General features: G+C 38.5%; 1 protein-coding gene across 6 annotated transcripts in view; it reads left to right on the top strand.

Moving 5' to 3' along the window:
- Positions 1-636: 636 nt before the first annotated feature.
- The window catches only part of TDRD3 (tudor domain containing 3), a 185,190-nt gene continuing 159,775 nt past the window's right edge, over positions 637-26,051 (top strand). For 2 of the 6 annotated variants that reach the window (XM_053563596.1, XM_053563594.1), the window contains exon 1: positions 923-1,038. Coding sequence is in view for 1 of the 6 variants with exons in the window: in XM_053563593.1 (XP_053419568.1) it covers positions 1,405-1,445 (41 nt within the window). In the remaining 5 variants the exon portion in view is untranslated. Of the gene's footprint in view, positions 758-922; positions 1,039-1,257; positions 1,446-1,782; positions 1,929-26,051 lie in introns of those variants that run through there. The other 4 variants (XM_053563595.1, XM_053563593.1, XM_053563602.1 and 1 more) reach the window with 4 other exon arrangements.

Below are 26,051 nucleotides of genomic sequence, written 5' to 3'. Positions count from 1 at the left end.
ATTTCCTTAACAGCAGAACTAAGGAAAGCATCGCAATTTTAAAACTATGACTTTTGAAAAGGCCAAACGGAATCCTTAGCTAAAATGAGAAAAATTTATATTAAGGAATTTTAGCTCCACCCAGGGCAATTATCTTCTTCCTTCTGTAACTGCCAATTCCTTCCCAGACCCCAAAGCGTCTCTGCCCCGTTCCGCAGTCTGTTTGTGATGATAGACTTGAAAGAGCAGCGGTGGCCAGCGGCCGCAATGGGGACTTAAGTGCTTAACAGTCTCTCCCTCCGGTCCAGTAAGGTGCGCACAACTCCGCTCTTCAGCATCTTTTTCTCCGCGGCCTTCTCGGCGGAGAAAGAGCCAGCAAACCAGTGGAGCAAACTTTTAGGAAGCATCTCTAGGTCGGCGTACCCTTCCGCCTGCTCCTCCCTGATTGGCTCGCGTGAATATGGGCCGCCCAATCGCGATGGAGCATCGTCTGCAACGTTCGGGGAACCGCCGCGCATGCCCACTTGGGGACCCACCCCTGGGTTTTAGACCCCTTGAGTGCTGGCGAAGGGAAGCGTCCAGGCCTTGTGGGAGCTGGGCCTGCTAGTGTCAGTGCTGAGGTTATAGGCTGTGCTGGGACGTGGACGTCCCGTAGTGGGAGGCAGACAGGAAAAACAAGCCCTGACACAACTGTCCGATTTCCCGGTATTCCCTGAGTGCAGGTTTTCTTGGGTGGGCCACTTTCATCGCGGAACACAATCTGCAACACCATCTGCCTGTAGGTACTCGAAAGAGCCTGTATTTTTTTTCTTGGCATCCGAGCTGACTGAAAGGCGAGGTGAATGGAGTGAGCCTTTATAAGTAAACTTTTATCCTATAAAGAATTGGCCGGAGAGGACATGTGGCCTTTTTAGTTTCCTACTGGAAGCGCTCCCTAGGAGCCGACGAGTCTTCCCAACTCTAGCGCTGTCCTGCCCTCTCTGAGGTGACCGCCTGTGGGCGCTGGAACCCAGGACGATAATTTCTGCTCTACAAATAACCTCTCCAGTAGTTTAAAAGGTGTGCAACTCAGGAAAGTGACTCAAAAAACAAAAGCCTTGGGTGGAAAGGAAAAGTCTCCATAGTCCTTGCTAATAAACTGTCCTGCGACTTCAGCTCCCAGACGGCACCCGCCCGAGCCGCGGGCGCCCCGCAGCCTCCCAGCCGCACTCCGGGCCGGCCCCTACGGCCGCTCAGAAAACGCGGCGAGCGGAACCCGCACGCGGAAGCGCCGGCCGCACTGAGCATGCCCAGTTGCAGAGCCGACCAGAGGAGTTTTTTTCTTTTCTTTTCTTTTCTTTTTCTTTTTTTGGGGGGGTATCAAGTAAGAGGTCTCACCCCCACCTCCACCCCGGCCCCCCACCAACCCCGGCCTGAGCAGCTACCATGGCCGAGGTCCCCGGCGCGGCGTTGTCCCAGGCGGGTTGGTAAGTGGTGAGTCCCGCCGGCCGCCGGGCCGCGGCGCGGGCCGGGGCACCAAGGAGGGTTGGGGTTGGGGGCGGTGGGGTGCGTGTGGGGTAGGCGGAGGCCGCTGTCCACCCCCGGCCTCTCCTCGGGCCCTCCCGGCCGGCTCCGCCCCTGGCGCCGCGCGGAGCCGAGTCAGTGTCCCAGTTCCCCTCCGGGCGGCGGCGGCCTGGGCCCCGGGCGGCAGGCCTGGTGGAGGCCGGGGGGCCCGGGGCAGGGCGTGCGGCGGCCCCTGCTCGGGCCGCCCAGGAGGACCTGCGGCGTCGCCTGCGTCGCCGCCCCGGGTAGTGTTGCTGCGGCGGGACGCGGGGAGGCGAAGCCTGGAGAACCAAGTGCGGCGGAGAGGGGCGAGCGCGGCCGAAGCCCGCGGTCCCCAGGAAGTTGGGGGAGTCCGCGGCACAGCCCGCGCTGCTGCAGAGCCACCTCTTCTTTCCCCTAATTTCAAAGTACGGTACCGCCCGGTGTGCAGCTGCCCTCCGCGGCACACACACAACTTCTCTAGCCGAGAATGACCGCATTGTCAAGTCGTGGGGGTGAACTCTTGTGCTTCCTAGAACTTTTCTGAAAAGGATGGCGTTGTGTCGGCTTCCAGAGACCTTTCATGTCAAGATTTTAGGATCCGAAAGCAGTAAAAATTATGTACATTTAATCAGTTTCTGGAACTGCGGCCATTACGGTTGTAAACATCCAGTTTAATTCAGTAACGCGTTCCCCAGCTTTATAGGCACTTTCTGGGATGAGGGTTTGAAGTTAGGGTGTCAAAGATTTGCCTTGGCCCTCCGAAATCGCCAGCTCATTGAGAAGAAAGAGAGACATTAAAAGACCAAACACAAAACTGGGGGAAATGGTGGTAAACGGTACAAATGAGCAAAAAAGTGTGCTATGGAGTTGGTGGGAGAGTTAGTTTCCTAGAGAAGTGGGATTTGAAAGATATAGAGGAAAAGACTTTCTAGCACAGAACTGCTGGGAATGAGACAGAGAGCTTATGGTTATACAGAACTGTAGATCCGTATGGTTGTTGGTCGTAGGAGGGTGTTCAGTTAGGAGTACTACTAGTGCCTGAAAGATGTGGACTTGGTTTTGCGAATAAAGCTTTTGGTGAGTGGAGTGACACCGTCACACCTGTGTTTTGAGGAAGCCCCTCCTAGGTTTAAAGGCATAGGTATTAATTATCCGCCCCATTTTACAGATGAGGTGACTGAGGCAAAGCATTCTTAAGTAACTTTACCAAAATGACATAGATAGAAGGTGGTGGAGTTGAATGTTGAGCTCTGAGGGCCTCGTTCCAGATCTGGTGCTTTAATCCTTGTGCATAATTGTTCCTACGGTTTTTTCTCAGAACACATTGGCATAACAACTTGTAGTTTTAAAATCTCAGTCAGTTTTATTTTTGTTCAAAGAATCTCTTCAGTTTCTTTACCTCACGAGGCTGTCCTGAATAATCTTATATCACTCTTTTGAGTTTTCTGTCATTTCTCATTAAATTGAATCCTGGTTCTTCAAACTAGTAATATGATTTCATTTACAAACTCAGTCTTTTAGTGCTTTTAGTGTTCTCCTCTTCTAGAAAGGTTATTTTATTGTTTGGACCCCAAACACGTGCTAAATTTGTCTGCTTTGAATTCTTAAACTCCTTATGGGAGGGAATTGGATCTTATTTTTCTGTGTAACTGTAGTGCCAAAGAATACACTACATTGTAGGTTCTCAGAAAAGTCTAATGCGGTTAACCTTGGAATGCCCTCACCAGTCAGAATTTTGCAGACTGGCCCCTACAGAAATTTAGATGGCCTTGTTATATTGTTATAAATTCTCAGCCATGTTATATTGTAGCTGTAGTATTTGCCACTTTGTATTGCAAATTACCTGTTTATATGTTTCTTCCACTAGAATGCTGCTTCTGTCTGGCAGTGACTAGTAATCTGTGGAATAAGACTTTCTTTCTGGGAATTTGTGAGTTTCATGTAATTCCTGCTATATCCTCAACAAATGAGGCATCAAGATCTCCTAGATTTTCAGGTTGCTTGTATTAGATCTTTAATTAGGGTCTTGCTACCTTAAAATATAGAAATCATAAAGGTTTAGGCAGAGAAGAGCACTGGATGGAAAATTTCTGACCTTAGAGCTTTGACCACCTCATTTTAGTTCTGTCATCCTTAGTTTCCTCTTCCACCTGGGGTTCTCTGTTATTGTGACTGGAAAGAGATGGTAGGTAGGGTGTATGCTAATATTAGGGTGCTTTATATCAGAGACTTGCACATAAATGGATTTTATTATCTATGAGAGTCCTGGGACTATATTGAGGGATGACTTTATCTGAAAAATTTGGTGTCTTTGTTTTACTTAACAGTTTTGAGTTGAAGACTCTGTAGGGTAGTGCTCAAATAGTGTTTCCATTTTATTCTGAAAGAGCCTATGTAAGGAAGTGTAGGTTTCTGATACCCGAGGTTTAACCGCATATGGTGCTCCAGATTTTGAGGAGGGCAAGGTTAGATGGGATAGAAAGGATAAACATAAAAGTCTTCTTTACACCTCATTTTCCTTGAATTTCAGCTTCCTCTTTGTGGTTATGTGTCTTTGATTATTGGTGTTATCACCATGATAATATTGTCTGGCCCAAGCGCATACCTATCTCCCTTCCCTTTGAACAACTTATAAAGGCTAAAGCTTATAAAAGTCTTTGACAAAATGTAGAACTAGAGAACAGTCATGGGGTAATGGAAAAAATAAGCAAAATGGCAGTATGAGTTATGGATTAATAATTGTCCTCTTGTCTTGAAGGACCTGCTCTTTTCCACATGCTACCTAAGATAGCTATCACAAAGACATGGAACAACAGCAGGCATTTTGTTAGACTTTCTAATTACTAGTTTTTGACCTGTCCTCGGAGGGGTCAGATGAATTCTTTTTACATCCCATCACATAGTAGCTTCTCAGACATGTTGATAAATAAAGTCCAAAAAAGATTCCTATTCTGTAGCCCACCTTTGTGCCTTTCTTGCTTGTTTGATTTCAGTTTTCTGAGAGACACACCTATTTCGTAGGAGATTGCTGGTGAATGATCTCATTCTTCAGATGAGAAACATTTTATGGCAGCAGCAGTACAACCTTTGCAGTAGCATCAATATAACAACTTATAATAGTGATAATAGACATACATTATGAGTTTATGCATATAGTGAATATTATCAGAAGTTTTGCTTCCTCATATTATTACAGCATAACTGTTAGGAATAAATATATTTGTACAGAATAATGGTAGTTCTTTGTAAAGTAGCATATTAAGTATAGATTTTTTTTCTTCCTCATACAGTTATTACAGCATAACTGTTAGGAATAAATATATTTGTACAGAATAATGGTAGTTCTTTGTAAAGTAGCATATTAAGTATAGATTTTTTTATTATCTAGAATTATAAAATACTTTTTCATTACTACTTTACTGTAAGTACTCTTGGTTCACTTTTTTGGAGAGGATCAGAACCATTAAAACATTTTTTAGATGCTGAGGAATCCTAGAAGAAATAGACTTTTTAATTTAGTTTTCAGGGGAGCTTATTTGGAACATCCTTCTAATTATGAAAAATTTTAAATGAATGTTTGTAGCTGTCTGTCTCATTTATATTGTTTATGATATTAAAATGTTCAAATGTAATAAGTCTTGTTGACCTTCTGTCTCAAAATGTATTCCCCATTGCCTTGTATCTTCTACTGATGTTGTAAACTCTTTAAAATGACTGGATAGTCTGTCAAACTGTGCACGTGTTTAGGTTTCAAGATGCTGTTTGCAATGATTTTTTGGTGACTAACCTGTAAATCTAGTCTCAATAGCCTGTAGACTTGACTGCCTCAAATGTACAGGAGGTGTAAAAAAATTTGCTACTTCAGCAGGTTGAAAATAATTTTCTCCTTTCATTTAGCATTTGCTAAATTAACTAAAACTTGCATGGTAACATTTCAAGAACCATAAAAATATGACTGTATCAACTTTTAGGGCACATATTTTCTCTTCTTGACAAAGGAGAAATACTGGTATTTGAATTATCATGTGACAGTTAAGTCCCATCTATCTAGAAATTTTTTCTTCTCGAAAGGTCTAGGGTCTGGAAGTAGCTGAAGAATACTTCATCTAAAGATAATTTTTGAAAGAAGCAGACTGTACTCCCAGCAATGTAAAACATTTCATATAAAAATTTAAGAAACACTTGTAAAGTCATAGAGCAACAAAGAAGAGCAAAGAAAAGAGGGCAAGAAGTGTGGGGGTAATAATGTAAGGTGTTAAGAAGGGTGTCAAATTAAAGGTACTGAGAGTAGAAAAGAAACAGGTTGTAGATGGAGAGAAGGAGGAAAAAAACACATCGTGCTCCAGGGCAGGACAAAGACTCTTATCTGTACCTTAGCACTGGAACCCTCCTGATGTTCACACCGTTACTGGATGAGTGTGAGTCAGTGTTATGTTTGTGAGCATATGCACTTCTCATGTGTTCCACTTTATGGTCTTTAATCAGTATAATGTAAGTAGCTGCCCTCATCTCAGTGTAGTGCTATTGAAGGTATAATCTTTATAATAATAAGTCATAATGCAGACAAATATGTAACCTTATACAATACCATGTATACCCATACATATTTATGCCTCCTATATGCAAGGCACTGTGCATGTTGCTGGGACATAGTGAGTTCAAATCATGCAGTCTATAAACATACTCTACACTGATATTTTACTTGCAGGATGATGTTGAAATACATCTGAGAACAATTAACCCAGACTTTATAAGTCTGGAAAGCTTGTATAAGCAAGATTTTTGTATATGTCTTCTCTCAATATTTTGTCTAGGAAAATAAGGCAGATTCATCAGTGTACTCATTCAATCAATAATTATTGAACACAATATTGTGACATGTATTTTCTTAGGTACAGTCAGATGTAGGCTTATGGGAAAAAGCCATTAATTATAAAGTCACATGTATTGCATCTTTATACTAGAGAGGAGAAGAGACATTATTCATATTCATATGTGCTTATATAAGGGGAATTTGGCCTCATCATGGTGGTCAGAGGATGTTTTCCTGAGATCTAGAGGATGAGTGGAAATTAACTACATGAGGTAAGGGGAGAGCAGCATCTACAAAAATCACATGTCAGTAAGGGGCATGGTGAGTACAAAGGTCTGAAGGGCAAGACAGAGAGGCAGGAAAGTGATGTGGGGCTAGATGATACTTAGGGACTGGATCATGTAGCTTGGACCTTATTGACCTTGTTTTGTTTTGTTTTTATTTTAGAGGTAATAGAAATCAGTTGAAGAGTTTTTTTTTTTTTTTGTAGAGACAGAGTCTCACTCCATGGCCCTCCGTAGAATGCCGTGGCCTCACATAGCTCACAGCAACCTCCAACTCCTGGGCTTAAGCGATTCCGTTGCCTCAGCCTCCCAAGTAGCTGGGACTACAGGCGCCCGCCACAACGCCCGGCTATTTTTTGGTTGCAGTTTGGCCGGGGCCGGGTTTGAACCCGCCACCCTCCGTATATGGGGCTGGTGCCTTACCGACTGAGCCACAAACACTGCCCAGTTGAAGAGTTTTAATTAGGATGGGATAACATCATAGTTAAGTCTTGAAATATGCTTGCATTGAAGAAGATAGAGCTGGGCAGGAGTGATTGAGATGGAGAGAGGTAGAGTGATTTGAGAGATATTTGGAAGATAAATGGGTAGAACTTTTTGATGGATTGGATGTGGGTGTGACAATAAAGTTGTCAAGGGGTTGATTTCTAGGTTTTGGACTTCTGTACCCAAATTAATTATAATTCAATTCGGAACTATTAGAAGACCAACACATTTTTTGAGTATGTATGGGTCCTGAATAAAAATTGGACATTATTTGAGTGCGAGGCTCCTTGAAGTCATCTAAGGTGTTAGCTAGGTATTAGGAAGTCTTGCACAGAGAAGACAAGACTAGGCTACAGGTATAAATTTGGAGTTATTTGGTTATAACTGGTGATTGAAGCAGTATGTGAATGAGATCATCTAAAGCTACAACTGTCTAGGATGGTAGTCATTAGAAACATGTGGTTACTGAAAACTTGAAATGTGATTAGTCCAAGTTCAGAGGTATGATGTAAAATACACACTGGGTTTGGAAGACAGTACATAATGAGTATAAAGATCTCAATAATTTTTATATTGATTATATATTTTCAGTATATTATATTAAAATATATTACTAATTTCACTTGTTTCTTTTTACTTTTTAAAATGTGACTACTAGAAAATTTTAAATTCTACCAATCTAGCTTTCATTATATTTCTGTTGGACAGCATTGGTCTAAGGACTAAATTTTAAGTAAGAGATTAGATTTATTGAGAAATTTCAGAAGTTTTAGAAGCCTATTAGTCTTTAAAGAAATGCAGTATAGGGAAAAAAGGCCTAGAAAGTGTTACAAAAATCATTGGCTTCTCTAAGAAGAGAAGATGGATGGACATATCTTTAAGAGTTCTTTGGTAAGATTATTTGATTAGGTCAGTGTTAGTTTATTGACTTACTGGCATGAAAGACTTAGAGAAGTTTTTTTTTTTTTTTTTTTTTGCAGTTTTTGGCCAGGACTAGATTTGAACCTGCCACCTCCAGCATATGGGGCCAGCGCCCTACTCCTTGAGCCATAGGGGCCACCCAATTACGTTTTTTTTTTTTTTTGCAGACTTAGAGAAGTTTTTAAAACATTCTTTATAAATTTGTATTTTGGAACTTCTTTTAAAAAATTCCTCCAAATCTTCCTTTATATTCCTCTAAATATAAGATGAGATCAGCTGTAGCTTTTCAGCGGATATTACATGAAGATGTGAATAAAGAATATTTTTATGTTACTAAATTCTTTTTTTTATTAAATTATTTTACTGAATTCTTAAGTGGAATATGAAGAATTTAAAAATTAGTGAAGGTGAATTTTGTAAAATACCTAATGTGAATCATTAGATATGAGTATGATGGAAAAACTTGCTAAATAAATTAAGCCAGTATTTTATAATGGATTTGGAACAGATTGAGTTCAGATTTTGTTTTTTGAAAGAGAAATATACATATGTATAAGTGTCCAGAACAGGGGTCCTCAAACTTTTTAAACAGGGGGCCAGTTCACTGTCCCTCAGACCGTTGGAGGGCTGGACTATAGTTCAAAAAAAAAACAACTATGAACAAATTCCTATGCACACTGCACATATCTTATTTTGAAGTAAAAAAACAAAATGGGAACAAATACAATCACATCGCCCCATGTGGCCCGCGGGCCATAGTTTGAGGACCCCTGGTCCAGAAAGTCGATAGGTTTTTGTGATACAGTTAATAATTTTTTCCTTGCTGTAAGTATATTCCACATTTAGATCCAAAGGAATAAATGAATATTTGGGTTTTTTAGATAGTTAAAATATTTGATTTATGCCTTATGAATTTGTAAGCTTCTATAAGACAAAGACCAAGTCTTTTAGTACTTCTGTCGTGTTTCTCATGTGAGGTGCACAGTAGACACTTAACTACTTATGGAGTAAGGATTAGGGTCATGTTAATTGATCTTCATATCTTTCCCCACTTTGCATTTGTGTCCTCAAAGAACATGAAGCTTTTCTGAGCTTTTTGTAGAGTAGAAAATTGTTGTTTGTTATTTTTGAAATGAATATGTAAAACAGGGGTGCTCAACCTGTCGCTCATGGGCCCAGTGCTGATTTTGTGAGGACTTTTTGCTTATGTGGTGTCGGATTATTGCAAAAAGTATGCAGAGAACTTATTATTTTTTTCTTTTTGCTGCTAATCAGTGTTTGTGTATTTAATGTATGGCCCACAGCAACTCTTACTTTTTCAGTTTGCAGCAAAGGGAAAAAAAAAGGTTTGACATCCCTGTTTAAAATATAAACATTTTTTAAAAATTGTATAGACATGCAGGGAAATAACCTGTTACAGAACGCTTTCCCTATTGATATTTTTCTCCTTTGTTTATAGAATTCAATTGTTGCAAGATACAATGTAGGTAATGGTCACACTTAAAAGTACGTATTTGGTGGCGCCTGTGGCTCAAGGAGTAGGGCACTGGCCCAATACACCAGAGGTAGTGGGTTCAAACCCAGCCCCAGCCAAAAAATGGCAAAAAAAAAAAAAGTATATGTTTATATTGAGTTGTAAGTAAATTTTGAGATATGTTGATAAAATTTCTTTACTGGACTGAACCAACTATCTCTGTGAGTTCTTTGAATGTTTTCTCTTAAGCAATTTAATAGAAACTATTTTCAGAAGTTTGTTAAATTAGTATACTTTGTCCTTTCTACCATTCTAACAAATGTTTTTAACATGTCCTTTCTAACATTTGTTTTATGAGATATGCTACAAATTCTTTTCTTTTCTTTTTTTTTTTTTTTGAGACAGAATCTCCCTTTGTTGCTCTTGGTAGAGTGCCATGGTGTCATAGCTCACAGCAACCTCAAACTCTTGAGCTCAAGTGATTCTCTTGCCTCAGCCTCCCAAGTAGCTGAGACTATAGGTGCCCACTACAACACCCAGGTATTTTTTAGAGACAAGATCTCGCTTTGGCTCAGGTTGGTCTTGAGCCTGTGAGCTTAGGCAGTTCACCTGCCTTGGCCTCCCAGAGTGAACATCCCAGAGACATGGCCTCCCAGAGACAAGTCCTAGGACTATAGGCATGAGCCATCACACCCAGCCCTACAAATTCTTTTCTTTTTGATATTGCTTATATCTTGGAGTCTTTGGTTAGAAAGGACTCAGGATGATGAGATTGGAATTCATGCTAGGGCATGCCTCTGATGAGGCAAAGAAGTAGGCATATAGGCACCTTTCAGTCTAGTAAGTTGGCATAGAATTCCAATCCGCTGATAAAGGAGTTCCAACCTAAGGATATTGCTGAGCACTTACAAGTATAAACACCAAAAAGGAGTATGTGTAAGTTACTGATTAGGACACAAGGTATGTAAATTAGACTTCTTCTCCATATTCTGGCTCTGTTTACCACACAGAGTGGCAAGTACTAGTGATCCTTTCTGCCTGTGCTAGAGAGCAAGTTGATGTATAGCGGCTTCTGTTGTTACAGCCCAACTAGGTTCATTGCCTCCTACTCAAGAGGAAGCCAATACACTGAGATGTCAGGGTTTACAGTAAAAAAAGTGTTTAATAATGCAGGTGCCATGCCAGGTTTTGGGAGAAGTTTCTAAAAATTTGGGAGAAAGGGTTTTTAAAGATAGTTTGGTGGACACAAGGCTAGGCAATTGAATCTGCTAATTGTGGTCAGGGTTGGAACCACAGGGTATAGAAATTGTCCTTCTCTAACTTTGGGACAAGTCTGTTCTTGGGTGGAGGTCTGGATAACAGTTGAGTCAATTTCTCCATGTGGGCCATTGGTATGGATGGACCAGCCTTTCCATCACGATGCAGGGCCTGGAAGGTATCTCAAAAACTAGTCTTAGGTTTGATGGGGAAAGTTAAGAGTCTTTATCACCATCAGCTATGACTCCTGAGTAGCAATTATGGGAAAGCAAACTAGGGGACAGTGGCTGGTGATTATTATTATTTTTAGTTATGCCTGTGCCTTTGCAAAGTTTAGCCCTTACCACAGTTCTCGCCTTGGTAAAAGATGATTTTACTATCACTAGAGGTTTGCCATGATCTTTTCTTCTGACAACCTGCTTCCTGCTTATTTAACAGGGGTGTCCAACCTTTCTTTCTTTCTTTCTTTTTTTTTTTTTCTCTGCTGCCTGTTGGAAGAATGAGTTGTCTTGGACCACACGTGAAATAAACAAACACAACACATGATTAGCAAAAAACAAAGTCTGTGTATACTTTTTTTTGTGATATCCAACATCACAGATAAGCAAAAAAAGTTCTAACAAAGTTAGCATGTCACCCATGTCCTGCAGGTTGGACACCCCTCTATGTTTCATTCTAAATTGAGTAATATGATTCTTCTATGATTGGGTTAATCTGACTTCTTTCCTTGGTGTTGCTTTTTGGGTCTGGATGAGGTAGGGTTTATCCCTGTGCTCCATCAGAATCTACAGTTTGAAGTTATTTTGGTTGTTGCGGATACGTTTTTTGACTATTTCTGGTTGTGTTTTTTTTGTTTCGATTGATTTTTACATTTTTCTTGTTCCTTTAGTAAACGCATTCTTCAGAAGTCTTTATAAGCATATATTGTTTTGGGTTTTTTTGATAATTAAAATCATAATGGAAGTTTTTACATACATATATTAAAACATGGCAATACAATACTATGAAATTTCAATGCCCATTTTTGTGTCTGTGTTACTTCCTTGTTAATGCTAAATGGCTGCCCCAAATAATGTTTAACTTTGCTGGTAAACATATCTAGCTGCTCTTTGCTATACGAAGAGACCTGCCATTGTATTCACTAAATTTTCTACCAATTATAAAGACAAGACTTGTTTGGCAGAGATAGTTGACAACTGAAAACACCTTCTTATAATTAGATGTAGTTTCTTAATAAATTGAGAATTTAACAAGTTCAGGTTTTTTCATGTGGAAGTAAAACTCTACAGAATTTAAGTTGGTGGAAGAGGGGAGAAGGGGATGGGTAAATTCATACCTAATAGGTACATCCCACGGGTACATTGCACACTTTCTGATTGAAGGACACACTTATGACCATGACTTAAAATAAATAAAAACAAACTATATAACCTCAATGTGTAACCCCATAGTATTCTAAAGTAAAAAAAAATTTAAATTTAAAAAATGCACCTCAAAAACAGGTTGAGATTTTTGATTTGATACTATGAAAATAATACATTTTAGTGACATGTATTTTAATAGGTACCAGGTAATAAGAATGGGCTTACTGATATATGACAGTAATCATGGTGTGCATACTAAAGTCTGGTTATCTTAAAAGGACAACAGAGGGTGGTGCCTGTGGCTCATTGAGTAGGGTGCTGGCCCCATATACCGAGGGTGGTGGGTTCAAACTTGGCCCTGGCCAAACGGCAACAAAAGCTGGGCGTTGTGGTGGGCACCTGTAGTCCCAGCTACTCAGAGGCTGAGGCAAGAGAATCGCCTAAGTCCAGGAGTTGGAGTTTGTTGTGAGCTGTGTGATGCCTTGGCACTGTACTGAGGGCAATAAAGTGAGACTTTGTCTCTATAAAAAAATAAATAAAAGGACAACAGAACCCCTAAGTTTTTACCAGTTTCTACTTACGAGAATAAGTGTTTATATTGATAATGTTTTACTCAAAATGCAGAAACACATTAAGTGCAAAACTGACCTGATGTACATATTTCTCACATAATAGAACCTCTGTAAGTAGACCACTCAAGAGTCTGTAACAAACTGGTCAACATAAGGAACTAGGCCTACCGTTGATTTGTATATATAGTGCATATCTGGTCTGTGAAAATCAGGTCAACTTAAGGTGGTGGTTAACTATGGAGGTTCTATTGTATTAACAAAAAATGCCCCACATTAGTTAGATTGAGAGCTGGACATATGTAACAGAGACTTCATGTACAGAAGCTCGAAGAACATAGCCATTTCCCCCTTCTGTCTTAAAAATACCCAGAAAGTGAGACAGTTGTGTGCTTTGTGTTGTCATTTAGGGACCCAGGTTCCTTCCATCCTACCCTTTACCCTTTGGTACTCCAGGTTGGTCCATAGACCAGCAGCATTGACATCACTTGGTAGCTTGTTAGAAATACATAATCTTAATCTTCACCAGGGACCTACTAAATCAACCTCTGGATTTTAATGATATTCTCTCAGTGATTGTTTTGCACATTAAAGTTAGAGAAGCACTACTTTAGAGCATTGTCCTTATCTTCCTGGTCATAGGAAAGTAGCTGTCACATTGGGTTTTAGCTAGCTGACAGGAGGATAGCCATGGAGTAAATTCCCTGATGAAGACACATCATGTCCTTGGTTTCCAAGAACATCAGTATCACATTTTGCTGACAGGGATTCTGAAAACTGGTCTAGTTCTGATTCTCAGACGGTAGACTTATTAATCTTTTAAACTATAAAACCTTGTAGCAGTATGAGATTGCTTTAAAAATTTCTATGCTTCAGTTTCTGTACCTATCCTATCATGCAGCAGTAACAAAGTTCGTGGATCAGAATTAATCTATGGACCACACCTGAAGTAGTTCTTCTGTTCACATTTTGAATTTATTGCTCAGTAATCCTGTTCAAACTATGATAAATTTGAATGTATTGGTATGAATAAATGGGGCTTCCCCTTTTTTTGCCTTTCATACTTTTTGATTTTATTTACTTAATAGTCTACTTAGTAAAAACATTTTTAGTGATAATCTTATGTTTGAAAAGGACTTTTCAGTTTGCAAAGCCCTTTTACCTACCTTATATGGAATTCCCTAGTAACAAGTAGTATGTATTACATTTGCTTATAAAAGGTGATTATAAACCTTAATTGGTTTAATCACATTGCTGATACATAGTATGGTACCTTGGGAATGGTCACATTGGTTGTAAGAAAATGCTTTTTGTTCCTCACATAAATGTTTTACATATTTTATACTTTTAGTTATGAATTAATATTAGTTTTGAATTAATGTTATGAAACTTATCTGCGCCATTATCGTGTTGGTTAACTGCTTGACGTGATTTGAATTATACCTTCTTTGACAGGTTTTTGTGGAAAATAGAATTCAAGTGGACTGTTGGTGGTCTTTTAACATGTTTTACTTTTGTACAGTAGCTTTCATGTGGAAATTGAATTGTTTATAGTTCTTGGTAATGCTTTAGTGTTTTAAGCAGAAGCATATGTAAAAAATGTATGAGCTGTATATGTCTAAGACACATATTTGAAGAGTGGAAAAACAGACTAATGTTTGAATGTTTTCTTTTTCTTTTCTTTTTTTTTTTTTTTTTTGAGACAGAGCTATCGCCCTTGGCAGAGTGTCATAGCATCACAGCTCACAGCAACCTCCAACTCCTGGGCTTAACTGACTCTCTTGCCTCAGCCTCCCAAATAGCGGGGACTACAGGCACCCGCCACAATGCCCGGCTATTTTTTGGTTGTATTTGTGATTGTTGTTTGGCAGGCCCGGGCTGGATTTGAACCCCCAGTTCTGGTGTATGTGGCTGGAGTCTTAGCCCCTTGAACTGCAGGTGCTGATCCTGACTGAATGTTTTCTGATGTTTACCTTGCTTGTCTCTGTTATGGTCTGCTTGGTATCCCCCCTGCAGCACTCCTGCTCTAATTTTTTGTAAATTTTTTTCCCAAAATACCCAGTATATGTGAACTAATAGGTCAATAAGAAATCAGCATTGTGACAATACTGCTAAAGAATGGGCTCAAAAGCTGGAATCAATTTGTATTTGAAACTGAGAGTAAGAAACATTTACATTCAAATTAGTTAATTAGAATTCATCACAAAACTGGATTATTGTGAGAGACTACTGAGAAAAATAAAACAGTTACAAAAACATCTGTATTTATCTTTCCTCTTCCTTTAATTTTATATCTATTTAATACTTCTTGAGATGCTGTATGGTTGGTAGTTGAGAGTGTACATGGGCTCTAAAGACCAACTTTCCTGAGCTGAGGTCATTCCGGTTCTGCCACTGATTAGCTATATCCTTGAGCAAATTTCTTAACTGCCTACTGCCTCAGTTTGTTCATCCATAAAATGACGTCAGTTGTACTTATCTCGTAGTATACTTAAGAGAATTAGTAGGTTAACACAAAGTTTTTGGAACATTGCTTGGCATATGCTGAGCCCCTAGTGAATATTTTATATTCTTACTATTGTATGTCAAGCCTGGACACGGTTAACTTTTGGTTGCCAATTAAATAAATTCATATGACTTGCACACATATGGATTTCTGGTCTTGTGTCACCTTTACAAAAACTTGATGCCCTTTATATTAGAATACCTTATGTTATCTGTGAGAGGGTTACTTTGATAAAGATGAAATCTTTATATCTTTTGGATTTTGAATCTCAGGGTATATCTTATAGCTTTTACTCACCTTATAAATATCAGTGTATCAAGTTAAAGATAAAATAGTATAGGTAGGTGGAAGACTTCATGTTGTATTACATTATTTTACTCTTTCTGGAAGTATAGAAAGAAATTTGCAAGGAAACTGTCAATATTCAGTCTGTTAATAAGGACATGAATTTAATGAGCTTCAGAAGTTTCATATTCTTACTGAAATGTTACATTGTTATTGTCTTTTGTTTTTGTAAATGAGGATTTCACTTAAAGAGTAATGGGTTTCCCTTCTCAAGAATTAAATGTGTGGAACCAATTGTGTAATATGTAAATTTATGGGACAGTGTATTTTTTTCTTTTTAAAGACTACTTGTCTTCTTAGAGAGAAGAGGACATATCTTTTGAGTCTGGTTTTTGAAGAAAGATGGGTTATATAGCTTTGCCCTAGGTGTGGATTTGGCAAACTATGGCCAGTGAGCCAAATCTGGCCTGCTACTTGTTACAAATCTTTGTAAATAAAGTTTTACTAGAATACAGCCAGAACTATTCATGCACCTACTGTCTATGGCTGCTTTGGTGCTACAGAAGCAGAGTTGAGTAGTTGTGACCTGCAACTACTCAGTTTTCATACTGAAAACTACTGGAAACTACTTAGTTTTCATACTGAAATTGTATGGCCTGCAAAATGTGCAGTGTTTACTATCTGGCCCTTCACAGAAAAAGTTCACATATCTCCATAAGTAGTTGCGGTACTATAGTGAAATAGATGTATTAGTCCATTATTATGTACAAAAATCTGAGGTTGGAACAAATTGTACATGCTACTGGTTCTAGTATTTGTCAAAAATAACTTGCTAAGCCAACCACAATCCTAGTTTTTGTCCTTATTCTTAATGAGTGGTTTAAAAGGGGCTGCTTCACAGATTAATAAATCCTAACTATTTGATAAGAATGTGCCAGAGGGGACTTTCTGTCAAATACAGAATTGTCAGATGTTTTTGAAATGATCTACTTATTTTAATAGAACTTTTTCATTATATTCTAAGGTAGATAGAAATCCTTCATAGGTTTCAATTGAACATTCCCATCACACCTGGACAACTTTTAGATTCTGTAGAAAACCTAGACCATAGACAGTTTTTTTTTTCTTTTTCAAAATCAAATCAGTACTGCTTAAATAGAGGAAAAAGAGTGGCTGTGAGTTTGAAAAACTTGGTGAAATATAGTAATCCTGAGGAAAATACAGATGGTTTCTTTTAAATAACAGTATATTTGGTAGCCAGTCATATTTAACCTGATTGGCCATCAGCACGCTGGATATTTTAGATTAGAAATTGAATTTATGAAAAAATAATTTCATGTCTCCATTTGACCAGGGTTGATGATGTTTTACAATAGTATTCAAAGGACAAAGGATGAAGGTGTAATAAAATACGGTTCTTCAATATTCATTGGCATACTTTTATTCATAGTTTTTCTTTTTGGATGTGTGTCCTCAGACTTAACAGAATTAACGATTCCACTGTATACACATTCATATTCACTGGGATCCAGTGTACAGTTTTCATTTTTGATGTTATTCTGATTATAAAAATTACATTACTATTTCATCAGAATTTTTACAAGTCATTTAATCACTTTGGTGTATTGGGCTGTAATTAACATAGTGGCAATAAGTAAACATGCTCATTTAATAAATGCAAAGGATAATAGGCAAATGCAGTGGTTGAGGAAACATTGGTTAACTAAATAGACAAACGCAATCTTTATAGCTCATTCACACTCTTAAAGAATTTGAAAATTTTGGAGAATACATCAGTTTTTCTGTAAAAATCATGATTAATTTTACATAACAGATTGTGAGATATATGCAGATAAAATTGCTTTCTTTTCTTGAATATTCAAACTTTGTATTAATTACTTGATATAGGACCTACTCTGTCCAGAGGATCTACTGAATTTATTTATGTATTTAAATTTTTAAATTTTTAATTTTATTTTTTTGAATTTCAGAGAGTACAAATGTTTAGGTTACATTGTTTTTGTTCTAAGGTAAAGTTCAAAATGTAGTTGAGCCCTTTATCTGGGGGTGTACTAATATCCTCACCTGTACACATTAGGTGAGAACCCGCCAATTACCTTCTCTCCTCCCCCTTTTCCTTTTCCTCCTTTCTCCTCCCTTTCACTAGAATATACTTGTGTTTTTTTTTCAGGTGGGCATGTAGTTGTTTATATATTGGATTCATATTAGTATTGAGTACATTGGATATTTTTTTTTCCATTCTTGTGATGCTTCACTAAGAAGAATGTGTTTCAACTCCATCTAGGTAAACACAAAAGATGTAAAGTCACCATCTTTTCTTATGGCTGAATAGTACTCCATTGTACACACTATCACAGGCTATTAATCCATTTCTGGGTTGATGGGCACTTGGATTGTTTCCACATCTTGGCAATTGTGAATTGAGGTGCAATAAACATTCTAGTTCAAATGTCATTGTGGTAAAATGAGTTATTTTCTTCTGAGTAGATACCTAATAAAGGCATTGAGGGATCAAATAGAAGGTCAACTTTTAGTTCTTTGAGAATTCTTCATAGAGTTTGTATTAGTTTACAATCCCACCAGCAATGCAAAAGTGTTCCCTTCTCTCTGCATTCACTCCAGCATCTGCAGTTTCAGGACTTTGTGATGTGGGCTCTTCTTACTGGGGTTGGGTCATATCTCAGAGAGGTTTTGATTTACATTTCTCTGATGATGAGGGACATGAGCATTTTTTCATGTATTTGTTGACCATTCGTCTGTCATCTTCAGAGAAATTTCTGTTCAAGTCTCTTGCCCACTTACAAATGGGGTTGTTTGCTCTTTTCCTTATTGATCCAGTTTGAGTTCTCTGTAAATTCTAGTTATCAGCCCTTTGGCAGAGTCATAGAATGCAAATATCTTTTCCCATTCTGAAGGTTGTCTGTTTGCTTTAGTAGTTATGCCTTTAGTTGTACAGAAGCTTTTTAGCTTGATCGTGTCCCATTTATTTTTGGTGTTGCTGCGATTACCAGTGGGCTCTTTTTCATACAATCTTTTCCTAGACTAATTTTGTCAAGAGTTTTCCTCACATTTTTTTCTAGAATTTTTATTATTTCTCGTCTTAAATTTAAATCTTTTGTGTGGTGAGAGTCAATTTTTGTCAGTGGTGAGAAGTGGGAGTCTAGTTTTTTTTATTTTACATGTGGCTAACCAGTTCTCCCAGCACCATTTATTAAAAAGGGATTATTTTCTCCAGTGCATGCTTTTGTTTGGTTTATCAAAGATCAGATGGTGATAAGGGGCTGGATTCTTCTCTAGGTTCTCTCTTCTGTAGATTTATGTCTCTATTTTTTCTGCCCATACCAGGCTGTTTGGATCACTGTAGATTTGTAATAAAACCTGAAGTCTGGTAATGTGATGCTTCCAGATTTGTTTTTTATTTCTTCAAATTGTATTGGCTATTTGGGCTTTTTTTCTGGTTCCATATGAAATGAAGGATTATTTTTTTTTTCAAGTTCTTCAAAATATGACACTGGTGTTTTGATGGGGATTACATAACTCTGTAGATTGCTTTGGGTAATCAACCATGTTGATTGTTCCCAGCCAGGAGTGCAGTATGTTTTTCCATTTGTTAACATCTTCTGTTTCTTTTCTCAGTGTTTCCTAGTTCTCTTTATAGAGATCCTTCCTGTCCTTTGTTAGATATATTCTCAGGTATTTTATTTTCTTTGAAGCTATTGTGAAGGATATTGAGTCTTTGATTTGATTCTCAGCTTGACTGTTATTGGCAGATCTGAAAGCTACTGATTTGTAGATGTTGATTATGTATTCTGAGATGTTACTGTGTTACTTGATCACTTCTAAGAGCTTTGTAGTTGAGTTCCTGGGATCTTCAGGTATAAGATCATGTCATCCTCAAAGAGTGAGAGTTTGACCTCTGTCCTCTGTTGAATACCCTTGATTTCTTTCTCTTGTCTGATAGCTTTGGCTAGGACTTCTAACACTATGTTGAACAGCAGTGGCAATAGTGAGTATCTTTGTTTGGTTCTAGTTCTAAATGGAAATGCTTTCAGTTTTATTCCACTCAATATGATACCGGCTGTGGCTTTGTTGTAGATGGCCTCTTATTACCCTGTTTTCCCGAAAATAAGACCTACTTACAGGAAAGATAAGATATCCCCTGAAAATAAGACCTAGCACATCTTTGGGAGCACGCCTTAATAAGACACTGTCTTATTTTCGGGGAAACAGGGTAGTTTAAGAAACGTCCAATCTATGCCTATTTTCTTAAGTGTTCTTGTCAGAAGAGGATGCTGAATTTTGTCAAAAGTGTTTTCTGCATCAGTTGAGAGAATCATATGGTCTTTGTTTTTGATTTTATTTATGTGGTGAATTACATTTATGGATTTATGTATATTGAACCAACGTTGCATCCCTGGAATAACGTGATCCACTTGATCACGTATAATTTTTTAAATATATAGCTGTGATATTTTTAGTGGGATCTTATTGTGTATTTTTGCATTGATATTCATTAATGATATTGGCCTATAGTTTTCCTTTTTTGTTGAGTCCTTTCCTGGTTTTGGAATCAGGGTGATATTTGCTTCATACAACATGTTGGGCAGGATTTCTTCCTTCTCTATGTTTTAGAATAGGTTATGCAATATAGGTACTATTTCCTCTTTGAACTTTTGGTACAATTTTGTTGTGAAACTATTTGATGAAGGGCTTGCTTTTTTTCTTTGGAAGATTTTGTACTGTTGATGCAATTTCAGTGCTTGATACAGATCTATTCAAAATTTCTAATTATTTCTGGTTGAGTTTTAGGATGGTGTTGTGTTTCTAGTTATTGGTCCATTTCCTCTACCTTTTCTAATTTCTGGGAATAGAATTTTTTTATAGTAATCATTGAGGATCTTTTGAATTTCTGTGGCATCTGTCGTCATTTCTCCTTTTTTGTTTCTGACTGAAGTTATTAGAGTTCTAACTTTTCTGTTTCTGGTAAGTCTGGCCAAGGGTTTATCTATTTTATTAACCTTTGCAAAGAACCAAGTTTTTGTTTCACTGATATCCGAATAATTCTTGTATTTTGATTTAATTTAAGTCTGCTCTGATTTTGGTTATTTCTTCTGCTGGGTTTGAGCTTGGATCTTTCTTTTTCAGTTTATTCAAATGGTCTGTTACGTAGTTGATTTGCTCTCTTTCTGTTTTCTGGATGAAGGCATCTAATGTGACAAATTTCCCTCTTAACACTGCCTTTGCAGTGTCTCACAGGTTTTGATAGCTTGTGGCTTCACTACTGTTTTGTTTAAGAAATCTAATGATTTCCTTCTTTATCTCATCCTTACCACAGCTCTAGTTCAGCATAAGATTGTTTAGTTTCCATGACTTTATGTTGGTATGAAGATTTCTGTTGGTATTGAGTTCTACTTTTATGCTGTGATAGTCTGAGAAGATACAAGGAATAATTTCTATTCCTTTAAATTTATTGAGGTTTGATTTTTGCCCTAAGATATGATCAATTTTGGAGGAGGATCTGTGGGCTGAGAAGAAAGTGTACTTAAGTTTTATTAGGATGAAATATTCTGTATATGTCTGTTAAGCCCATTTGTTCTGGGGTTGTGTTTAATTCCATTACTTCTTTGTTTAGTTTCTTCAGAGGATTAGTTTAGTTTTTTTAGAGGATCTATCCAGTTCTATCCAGATAGGTGTTGAAATCTCCAGCTGTAATGGTGTTGGAAGATTGTATTGTTCAGATCATTTAGGGTTCATCATATTTATCTAGGAGCATTTAGGTTGGGTGCATAGATGTTAACGATTGAAATCTCTTCATGTTGTGTACTTTCCTTGACCATATAGTGTCCATCCTGTCTTTCCTTATTTTTGTTGGTTTAAAACCATATGTATGCAAGTAATATTGCAAACCCCTGCTTTTTTCTGATTTTGATTTGCCTGGAATATTGTTCTCCATCCCTTTATCTTGAGTATTGTTTTATCCTTAGATGTTAGATGAATTTCTTGGAGATAGCAAGTTAGTTATCCAGTTAGCCACACTGTGACTCTTCAGTGGGGAATTCAGGTCATTCACATTTATTGAGAGAATTTATAGGTATGGTGGAGTTTTGTAGTTTTGTGGGGGTCTGTTGCTTAGTTTTATCCCTTGCACCATTGTGGAAGCTAGGCTTTATTCTTAATTTTAGGGTGTGCTTACTTTGGTGATGGACCAGTGTGCTGGTCATTATGAAGAATGGGTCTAAGTATTTCCTGTAGAGATGGTCAAGTTGTGGTAAATTTCCTCAATATTTGCATGTCAGTTCAATATTTGATTTCTCCATTGAAAGGGCGGCTCTCAACTGGCCGAGATCTCACAGACCACCAAGGCTTGTATGAAAGGTCTTTATTGGCGAGGGATGCTGCAGAGCAGCACCAAGGAGGAGAGAAAAGAGAGAGACCAAAAGAAAAGCGTACCTTTATATGGGTTCACTTAGGGGAAGTCTGAGAATGGAGATGGGATGGTAGAATAGCCAATAAGGAGGTACTGCTCTGGTGGGAAGAGCCGTTAGGGGCAGGCCATGAGTTTGAAATTTTCAGCAGGTAATTGGGACAGAGATGAGGTAAGTTTTGCGACTGGGAGATAAGGAGATGTCTAGTAGGCAACTCCCTGTTCAGAGGGCAACTCCCTGTGCTTGGAAAGGAGCTGTAACTTTAAGAGTGAGACAACTAGTCTTGGTCTGCTGAAAGCAGGAAGGGGCTTTCTGGGGAAGGGGCTTTTCTGGGGCAATTACCTAATATCCATCACGTATGAAAATTAGTTTAGCAGGATACAGAATCCTGGGCTGAAAATTGTTTAAGAAGGGTAAAGGCCAATGACCATTCTCTTTTGGCTTAAAAAGTTTCAGCTGAAAGGTTTACTTTTATCCTGATACTTTTCCCTCTCTAGGGAAAGACTTTTCTTATGCTTGGCTGCTAGCAGAATTTTCTTTCATTATGACTTTGTCAAAGTTAATTACAATGTGTCTAGGAGATGCTTTGTTTGAATTGAGTTGTATTGGGGTTCTTTTTTATGTTTGTTTGTTTGTTTTTTGAGAGAGAGCCTCAAGCTGTCCCCTGGGTAGAGTGCCATGGCATCATAGCTCACAGCAATCTCAAACTCCTGGGCTTAAGTGATTCTCTTGCCCCAGCCTTTCAAGTAGCTGTGACCACAGGTGCTCACCTCAAAACCCAGCTATCTTTTGGTTGCAGTTATTATTGTTGTTTGGCAGGCTGGGGCTGGATTCGAACCCGCCAGCTCTGGTGTATGTGGCTGGTGCCTTAGCCGCTTGAATCACAGGTGCCGAGCCTTGTGTTGGGGTTCTGAAACTATCTACCTTCTGAATTTCCATGTCTCTTGCATTGCTTGGGAATTCTTCACCATTATGTCTTAGAGCTTGTTCATAGGCACAGTTTTTTGGCATTAGATTTTCTATCACTTTTTACCTTATACCTGCTGTTTTCCTTCACTATCTGCTACTGTCAGGCTTTTGCTTCCTTTGCACTGATTAAATGCTTTTGCTAAAGTACCAGTGATCTCCCAGTTGAGAGATATCCTTCAATTCTTTCTTTAGTGACCTCTTTGCTACAATGGACAGTATTTGTCAGTCATGAAATACACTATTCTTTGTGTATTCCTAATATTGCAGAATGCTTATTCTCTTCATCACTCTTTTTTTTTTTTTTTTTTTTTTTTGCAGTTTTTGGCTGGGGCTGGGTTTGAACCTGCTACTTCCAGCATATGGGGCCAGCGCCCTACTCCTTGAGCCACAGGTGCCGCCCCTCTCATCACTTTCTGATCATTCATTTGATGTTTTTTCACGATATTCTATCTTATCCTTCCCTGGATTTTCTTACCTTCCCTCTTTGCTCTGATATGATTGACCCTAATGATTTCAATGAGGTGTGAGTTCATAGGGATCCTCCTTCTTCTCTAACAGTTGCTGTTTGGATTCTTGATCTTTTTAGGCTTTAAGCAACACCTGATCTCCTGGTTTAAAGGGGTGGAGGGGTACTTCTAGCTGAGGCAAGGTCCTGAAGGAGGCAAACTTATGTATAATAGTATTTGATTTGTATAATAATATTGCTTTATTCTGTTTTCCTCAATAATGATTATATTGCCATACCTACCTGAGGATGATAAGAAGGGACTACCATAAGCTATTTTGTAGGGGCTTAACTTAAGCCTGCCTCTAGGGGCTACCCTTATCTGGAGGAGGGTAATGGCAGTACCTTATCCTGTTTCAGGTGGGTTTCCTGCATCAATTTTGTTGTAATTTTGAGTATGATTCATTTCCTCTGTGTTGCCTGTAGATTGAGGTCTCCAGGATGTGTACACTTTTCATTCTAGCTGCAGAACTTTACATACTTGCTATCTCTCTCTGGACAAGGGAAGAGCTGTGGTAAAACAATCAGCTCAGCCTTTTGAGTTAAAGTTCCAGGTAGCAGTGCCATTGTTTCCAGCAGCCATTGCTCTGCGACCACTTTGTGTTGTTTGTTGTCTATAATGGTTGCAGTCTGGCTCTGATGTGTGCTGATCTGTCCATCCTACTAGAAAAGATAGCCTCCAGAACCTTTATTTTTTGTGGGGGAGGAGATTAAGCAGTTTCTGGAGGCCAGGTAGTGTGCGCAGTTAGCTAGCTGGTAACAGGCTGTTTTAATAAAGTAGAACAGAAGGAGGAGGAGGCTGATTGCAGGAAGGTTGGGAAAATACCAAGCCATCATTTTGGATAATCCCAACATTAAATTAAAAACCATGTCTATTTTTATCCTGCCAGCCTGTTACCATCTAAAGAGAATGAGGCTTTGTATGACTATTTTGAGGTTCTAGAGGGGCTGCTGCTGAGTGTGGGCACAGGCTGATCTTAGAAGAGCTAAGTAGCTAGACTCTCTTGTGCAGTCCACCTGGCCTCCAGTACCTTGGCTTGACCTAGGGCTGCTCCTTGTGTCTTCCAGCAGATACAGGGGGCTGTTGCACCAGGGAGCCAAGGCCCACCCTGGGATGCCAAATTCTGTTATTGAAAGCTTAGCACTTGTCCATGAGGCCACATCAGAAGAACAAGAACAAGTGCTTGAAAAAAAGGACAGATTTATTATGCCTGCAAGGGAGGAAATGTCAGACTTGTCTAGAAGTATCAAATAAGCAAAAATACAGAGCTTTTGAAAGGATGCTTTTAAGGTTTAGAGTATTGTCATTCAACTACAGTTGTTAGTTCTGATTATTCCATCTCCAGTGAAGACAATCCCTTGACTTCCACTGGGACCTCCCATCAACCTGGGCATCCTTGGATCTCTTCTTCCTAGATCTTCACCAGCATAGTTCTGATGAGCCATCTCCTGTAACACAAAGAACAAAAGACCATCCCCTGCCCCATCCAACTACTGGCCTGAGACAGGGATTCAGGTTTTAGTTCTTGAAAAGTGTGAGGGGTTTTTAAGGAGATAGCAAACACTTTTCCCCTTTTCAGGCCAACCTCTTTTATAAGCCCTTATCTTCTTTTTCAGGATAATTTGGTTATTCTTTTTTGATCCTTTGCAGTTCCATCTGAATTTTAGAATTAGCATGTCAATTTATTGAAGGAAGTCCTCCTGGGATTTATGGTAGCTAGAAAATGATGGTAGTATAATAAATAACCTCCCCAAATCTCCTCCTCAGACCTACAGATAACTTCACAACTATGAAAAATCTGTGTAAAACCACTCTCTCAACATTATGTGAGGATAGAGAATGTGGAATGTGGAAACTGTCAAATACCTGTGAGAAATGAATGAAAAAATTAAATGTTAGCACCATGGTTCTTCTATACACTCTGACTTCAGTGTTGCCCCACTGTGGGGCTTTAATGATCTGAGGCAGAATTTGAAAAAAACTAGAAAAGCAGAAGAGAAATTCAACTGAAGTGACTAGAAGGTGAGAAGAATGACCACCAGAAACATTAAATCCACCCTAAATATGAAGATACCAAAGAAAGTTGGCATATCAGGAATATATTTCAAAATATGAATATCTGAAATCATAGGTGCTAAATAAACGGCCCAAAAGAAACAAATTCTGTACAATGGGCCAGACATTCAGCTGAAAACAGATAAATGCCACTTAATGGAATTGGTGTGTGAATTAAAGAGGACAGGCTATTTAATCGAGTAACACTGATTTCAAAGAATCAGCATGATTTAAAGAGATTATCATTCAAATACATAGATTCTGGGAGAGAAAAAAGCAAAAGGGAAGAAATTTTGTTTGGCAATTAGGTAGTGAAGAAAAAATGAAGAAAAAGAAAATGTAGTGACTTGGCAACACACAGGAGAGGTAAAAAAATTGGAGGATTCACACCATTTGTCCACACCTTGTAAAGAAACAGAGCAACCAATCATTTCATTAAACTGAAAGTAAACTGATAGGAAGAGGTGACAATAGACTAAAAATATTGTAAAACAGCTTGATGTCACAAAAGAGTGAAGAAAAATTTCCAATCAGGAAATATGATTGTGTAAAAATCAAAGAAAATTTTCTATCCACAAAATAGCCATGAAATATGAAAAACCTGTATCTTTAT

This window comes from Nycticebus coucang, chromosome 15 (assembly GCF_027406575.1).
Source record: "Nycticebus coucang isolate mNycCou1 chromosome 15, mNycCou1.pri, whole genome shotgun sequence".
Lineage (NCBI taxonomy): Eukaryota > Metazoa > Chordata > Mammalia > Primates > Lorisidae > Nycticebus > Nycticebus coucang.
This window is presented reverse-complemented; position numbering and strand designations above follow the sequence as displayed.